The 6,467-nt window shown below is 32.6% G+C and overlaps 1 protein-coding gene across 3 annotated transcripts; it reads right to left on the bottom strand.

The window, feature by feature from the left end:
* Positions 1-645: 645 nt before the first annotated feature.
* LOC113866958 (thylakoid membrane protein slr0575) lies at positions 646-6,467 on the bottom strand. 3 transcript variants are annotated; one of them, XM_027501789.1, is made up of 9 exons: positions 6,087-6,467; positions 5,173-5,219; positions 4,969-5,071; positions 4,655-4,741; positions 3,784-3,867; positions 3,197-3,250; positions 2,123-2,203; positions 1,309-1,354; positions 646-1,190 (listed from the first exon to the last, which is right to left on the bottom strand). In XM_027501789.1, exons 1-9 carry the CDS (start codon positions 6,330-6,332, stop codon positions 1,120-1,122), a joined length of 819 nt encoding a protein of 272 aa, XP_027357590.1. In that variant the 5' UTR covers positions 6,333-6,467; the 3' UTR covers positions 646-1,119. The 3 variants fall into 3 exon arrangements, with proteins under 3 accessions (XP_027357590.1, XP_027357591.1, XP_027357589.1); XM_027501788.1 differs by having other exon boundaries at positions 974-1,190; positions 1,309-1,326; positions 6,087-6,447; XM_027501790.1 differs by lacking the exons at positions 4,969-5,071; positions 5,173-5,219 and having other exon boundaries at positions 969-1,190; positions 1,309-1,326; positions 6,087-6,447.

The raw sequence follows: 6,467 nt of genomic DNA on the forward strand, positions 1-6,467 counted from the left end.
TAAAGAAAAAGGCAAAGACTTGAATAGGGACAAAGTTTACAAAAACCTAAAGAAAAACATACTTAGCAACAGGCAACACCAATACCTACCATAGGCACTCTTCTACATTCATGGGATATATTTAAGTTCAAGATCAAAGCCAAATATCAAAGGTTCTTGGAATTTCTATCTTGGCTAATAACGGAGAGTTAATTACCAAACATGTAACATTTAAAGATCAGTTCAAAGAATATTAAAATTTTAGGCATTATTTATCAAAAATCTAAAAATTATATAGGTTGACTTTTTGTCCATTCTTTTTATTTGAACTTGCAGATCGTTGGTTTTTGTAGTGCAACCTAGCAAGTCATTCATGGAAAAATGAACTATTGATTTGACCTTGCCATGTATTCTATAAATAATAGGGATTCCATAACACTGATTAAAATGGTGGCCTGTTAATCTTCTTCATGCAACAATCTTTGAATCGTTCTTCTTTAATAACAAACCCTTGAACTCTATTTTCCTTGACCTTGTTTTGATTTTTTTCCCTTTTAATTTTTCTAATCATAAATTCAAAATTTTCATGTTTAAATGTTTGCAAAGTGAATTTTAAAAATAAATTTCAAACAATTGAATTCACATTTTTTTTTCTGTTTTTCAAGTCAAATGGGTTGAGCCATATGATAAAAGTAATTTAGATAGGATACTTGCATACCAAATTTCCAAAACCAAACATAGCGAAGTGGGTATCCTTGTTTACCAAATTGCCAAAACCAAAGGATGACCAACATATGGAACTATTCCCTAGTAAACTGTACATGTAATGACATTTTTTTTATAACCTAGGACATGCCAAGATTGTCTTGCTAGAAGCTTGAGCAATCCCCATGTTTCAGACGAGTTGCAACCAAATTCTAGAAGTTCCTGTATATGAAAGGTAAAACAGTGTAAATAGTATGATCCTTATTGGGTAGGCTCATCCTTTCCAATTGCTATTCTTCTTCTTTTAATCTATGTCAAAATTTACACCTGATACAACAACTCAATGCTTTTGAATATAATATTTTTACAAATTTCAAAGGATCTAAGATCTGTAATTGACTAAATCAAGTAACATGGAAAAGGAGGATAAAATGGTCAAGAACTTGATGCATTGGGATCTGTATTGGAGATAAGTCGGACCTCATATAAATCTTTTTCTCCCTTACCTGCATCCAAATATTATGTCAGAACGCATCATTCATTTCATACACATTCTGTGCCTTTTAATTATTAAATATTAGCAGTTTAGCATATAAGCAGTGTTGTTTGAATTTTCAGACTCACCAACTTCTGCAGTAATTCCTGGCCCAAAGAATGAAGCAAATTTAGCCTAAATACAATTAAAGAATGAGAAATTGTTAGCAACTATATCTTTGATATAAAACTTTAGAGGATCTTAGAATTGCATGAAACAGGAATCAGATTAATTAAATTCCAAAAGCAGCCTTCTAAGGTTAAACCTTTCTTTATGTCTATAAGGCAGTTATGAATAGGATTAACAATAACACCATTAATCTGTTAGGAAGTGAACATTTTGTCTATTGAGAAGAATTGGTTTATTCAATTTTGGACTTCATAGATCATGGTAATATTATTTTGCAGTATGAACTAGTTTTACAGATCCGCTCAAATTCTGTGAATCATTTTTAGCATAAAAATATTGGGGTAGGCCTTCGAAGAAATTTGATGTTTGCAGGCATTTGGTGCTTTAGTTAGAGGGGAATGCTAGAGCTTCCAATTGACAATTCGTACCTTGCAACATATTTTGGATAAGGATTGTTAATTAGATTTTTTGTTTGTTTGTTTAAAATACAAGGTGAACCTACATAGGCTTTGGCATTTCTGTCTTTTTTATTCTTCTACTCTGATTTTATCTTAGAATTCTTTCTAAACTCCAACCCCCCACCCCCTAAAAAAAAGATAAAAAGAAAATTTTCAAGTAAAAGATAGCAAGAGTTATCTAGTTTGTAGCACTTTTGTTCTCTCCAAGATCCAAAGACCCCCCCCCCCCCCCCCCCACCTTTGAGACCACTACAAAAAAAGTGAATACAAAATTTAAGTAATTAAAATATATGCTCCAAAAGAGAAAATTGAATACCTGTCTCTGTTCAAAATCAGACAACTGCAGAGCCTTGGCCTCGAAAACCAAGACCAAACAGTATTTACGATCTTGTGTAACCTAAAGATGTAAGCATATCATTAGACAGGATCAATCCCGGAATGACCAGTCTCATCAATAAAAGAGGGTCTCTAATTAAAAAGGTAGATAGCATCTCAGATTTACACAGATTGTTGCATGAAGAAGATTAACAGGCCACCATACAGTGTTATGGAATCCCTATTATTTATAGAATATTAGACTCAGGCTTTTTGTATTAATGGCATCAACTTGAGCGACCAAAATGGATAAGGTGGCTAACTTATACTTCAATGGAAAAAAAATATATATTGACGATATCCAATCTTAGGACAGAATAGCTGCTGAAGACTGGAGCTTGCCCATGGGCAGCACTGATTCACGGAAAGGCTTTCATAGAAATTTCTTCAAAACATTAAAATAATAAATACATTATATAAAAGATGGAATGATTAATGGAAAGGATAGCACATGTACCAAAAGTGTTGAATTTAAAAGAATCAAGTTGATTAAAATGGACTTTCGAAGCCAATCTGAATGCACTTAAAGTGAAATAATCAATGAATTACCGGTAGATTTTATACCATGAGACAACCCAAAAAGACTGAAGCAACACAGAGGGTATTTAAATGCACCTCACAGTGCTCAAAGACAAACTGGGTGCTTGAATTTACTCATGAGTCTTGTGAAAGGGTACTCAGATTATTGAGGTAACCAGGTGGGTAGGGATAAGGATAGAGGTAACACCGTAACAGGCTTAAGATGCAGTAATATTCCATGCTATACCAACAAAAGAAAGAACAGATGAAGCTAAAGCAGACAATAAATAAATAAATGAAATTTTCAATTATATAAATAGTAATAGAATGAGCAAAAAAGGGAAACATGGTGTATTTCCAAAAGATTTTGTAATAGAGGGATAGTGTGTATATGAGACAAGAGACACAAACTAATGAGACTATGGATAAAAGTTCAAAATGAGACTTATTTAAAATAGTACTAATCAGTGAATTAATGCAAAATTGACAAGCATACTTCTTCACGAATCATTTGTAGAATAGGTGCACTTCTCCTTGGTATTCCTCCTCCCTGAAACAAAAAGTAGATAAATAATGACGTGGAACTTTAAGAACATATCACAGACTGCAGAAGTAAGATTAAATCCTACTTGCAACAAGGGCATTTAGTGGCTACCTCAGCATTTAGCTAATGTTGGATGAAGATTGTTAGAGATGCAATATGAAAAAATCATTCATGTGTTTTCACCAAACAACTTAAGCTTTTGGGACAGTTGTTCATGACAAAGATATAAGGAACAATAAGCAAGGATTTCTTTTGCCCCTTTTTAAAACCAATTCATCCTAAATTTAAGTTGTAGTGTGCAGGCTTGGGAATGGGTTTTATTTTTAACAGCCACAGAACATATTGTCAAAACATGACCTGGGTTCAAGTATCATGTGGAGTTTCATTTCAAACGCACATGTAGAAAACAGAAAAAAAAAATGTTACTTTTATGTTTCATTTAATTCCTGAAAATATAAAAATGGAGGAACAGATGGCATACAAAATGATAATATCATAATAAGTAGATACATGACAATTCATTAATTAAAATAACATACTTGGCCATACTGGAATATCCGCTTCAATGCCTCATCCAAATGCTGCTCATCTCCATAGCGATATCTGATAACATCACTCTTCACCTATGAAAGAACAAAATGGACACTCAATACATCTAATTTCCAAAACCATCCAGATTAGACATTATAAGAGAGTAGGTATGACACAAGTGACTAGAGGGAAGATTGAATCTAATGGTAATAAACATAAAACATTTTGAAAATTATGGTGAGATTTGATCTTGAATGCTTAAAAAATGACTATTTCCTTGAATGAATTAATTTTACTTAGTACCATTTGGTGATTCTTGACATGATCCATGGATGCTATTCAAAACAGACTCTGAAGTCTGAACCACAAGGTTTGGATTGCCAACATGAGTCCAGAAAAGAAAAGGGGAACATAACAGGAACAATTAATAAATGAGTTGAATCTGGTTAAAATCCTGCAACCTAAAATTATTCCACATTTTACTTGTCTGTCTAATTGTGTATAAATGGGTTGACTCGTATATGTATGCCAATCAAATTGTTGAGGCTTTTAGAATTCACATTTAAATGATGATTTTACCTAAGCAACTATAAAATAGAATAAAGCGAGATGCAAAATTGGCAATTTTATCCCTTGATATAAATGACCAGAACCTTCACATTACATTATATGATTCCTTCAATTACCTAATCTTGATTGCTCTTAGATTAATGGCTTAAAAGCGAAGTATTAGACATCATGAATTTGATTTACTCAAATATAGGTTAAACGGGCAATACCAAGGTTAACCCTTTAATAAGAATGACACCAAGCACCATCATGGCGTAATTTAACATGACACCAAGCTTCACAGTAAGAATGAATCTATGATGAGATTACCTGTTTAAGAATTGGAGTTGCACATTTTTCCCTCAAGCTTTGAGCATCTGAATATGTGACGCATGGGACTGGCTTAAGTTCTGCATACTGCAAAAAAGATGGCCCAATGGCATAATATGAATACAAAGAGTGCCTGACCCACAAGAGACTACACTAAAACACCAGAGTGCAAAACTATGAAGCAACAACAGCCTGAACATTAGGAAGGGGAACTCCTAACATGACTCTTTTGCACAACGTCGTTATGAATTATAAATTTATGATGATGAGGGTCCAACTTATAAATTTATTCACATCAATAAATATTTTTTCACCTTGAGTGCCATGCCAATAATTGCAAGAGGGAAACCGTATGTTAACATTATAGCTGACCATTCAGATCCTGGGAGAACATTAAAATATGCCCCAAAACCATAGCTGTATATTTGAAACAAAAATGACCAACATGAGAAACAGAAGCATTGGATGTATTTTATAAAATCAATGAAGCAGGTGAAAAAAAAGAAAACAAAACTCACGACAAGAGTGAAATTCCAACACCTAGACCAACCACACCAAATGAAACCTGCAACCATTAAACAATATCCTGATAGTAAATAACACAACAACTAGTTATTAAATTTTATGTTCCAAGTGCAAGGACAATCATATAAAGCATTGAATCAGCAAGCTGAGATGAGTGATATGAACTAGAACTTGCAATGGTATGAATATGAAAATATTACAGACAAATCACCATGTTTACTGTTTTCAAATATAAGAAACATAGGTTAATAAATTAAAAATATAAAAATTTTATTAAAAAGTGTTAATGCACTTTAAATGTGATTTTCAATATACACAAGCATAATTTCTGATAAAAAAATTATTTGTTGATTTATTAACCAACTCTCGGGATATTGGTTAATAAAACTCTTCTTTAGTGCATATAAATATGTCTTAATTTAGTTTTAGTTTTTAAAATAAAAAATTTGTTGGCTTTAGCCTTTATAAATTTTAAAACTTTTGAAAATAATTTGATACCACTAATGAACTTGAAGTCATTTACTATATTAAAATTTTCGTTATAAAGTAGTAATAAAACCATTTTTAAAAATTTTAAAATTTATAAAAACTAAAACTAATAAAAAATATAGAGAAATAAATCCAAATTTAATGATATTTACAGAAAGCATAGTCATAAAAATACGACATATTTTTAAAATTACAGAACATGACACAGCTATAATACAATGTATAAAATTAATATAGAATAAAATTTTAAATAAAAAAAGAATTATTATTTATAAAATGAGTATAAGTCACTATAAACATAAAAATGCAAAATTTTATTAGTATTAAAAATTTAAAAATTAAAGTAAAATTATTAAATTGCATAAAAAGTATTTAAAATGTGGTGTTGGTGACGTGTCGGAGTAAGAAACAAAGAAACCTTAGTAACGGAAAAGCCATCGTCGGAAACGAGTGAAGGTGTGGTGGTGGTGGATGACTCAGCGGCTTTAGGAACAAGACTCAATTTGGAGCTAAAGCGTTTCCCATTGCCAACGCCACTGGATATGGATCGGAGCTGAACCGGAACGGGTTGTGACCGAGTTAGGTTGCTGAGTTGGGGACGAGTTGAATGAGGAAGAAGACAGAGAAACCGGTGACCGGAGCAGACGATGGCTCCACCTGGCATCGCTTGCAAATCCCTTTTCCTTTTGCTTCTCTCTGTTTTTTCGTTTCTGACCCAATGGAATGTGAAACAGAGGAAGAGCCTAAGAGGAAGTGTGGTAGTTTCTCCTCAACCGCCAAATTCTTGATCACGTGTCCT

The sequence above is a fragment of the Abrus precatorius genome, unplaced genomic scaffold (assembly GCF_003935025.1).
Source record: "Abrus precatorius isolate BTA unplaced genomic scaffold, Abrus_2018 Scaffold5, whole genome shotgun sequence".
In the NCBI taxonomy this organism is placed as follows: Eukaryota; Viridiplantae; Streptophyta; class Magnoliopsida; order Fabales; family Fabaceae; genus Abrus; species Abrus precatorius.

Excerpts from the sequence above, each read along its gene's own strand:
- LOC113866958 (XM_027501788.1), bottom strand. The coding sequence starts at position 6,332 with ATGCCAGGTGGAGCCATCGTCTGCTCCGGTCACCGGTTTCTCTGTCTT. Across the intron at positions 5,220-6,086 it reads ATGGCTTTTCCGTTACTAAG|GTTTCATTTGGTGTGGTTGG; the intron begins GTTTCTTTGTTT and ends TAATGGTTGCAG. Across the intron at positions 3,868-4,654 it reads CAACTCCAATTCTTAAACAG|GTGAAGAGTGATGTTATCAG; the intron begins GTAATCTCATCA and ends GTTCTTTCATAG.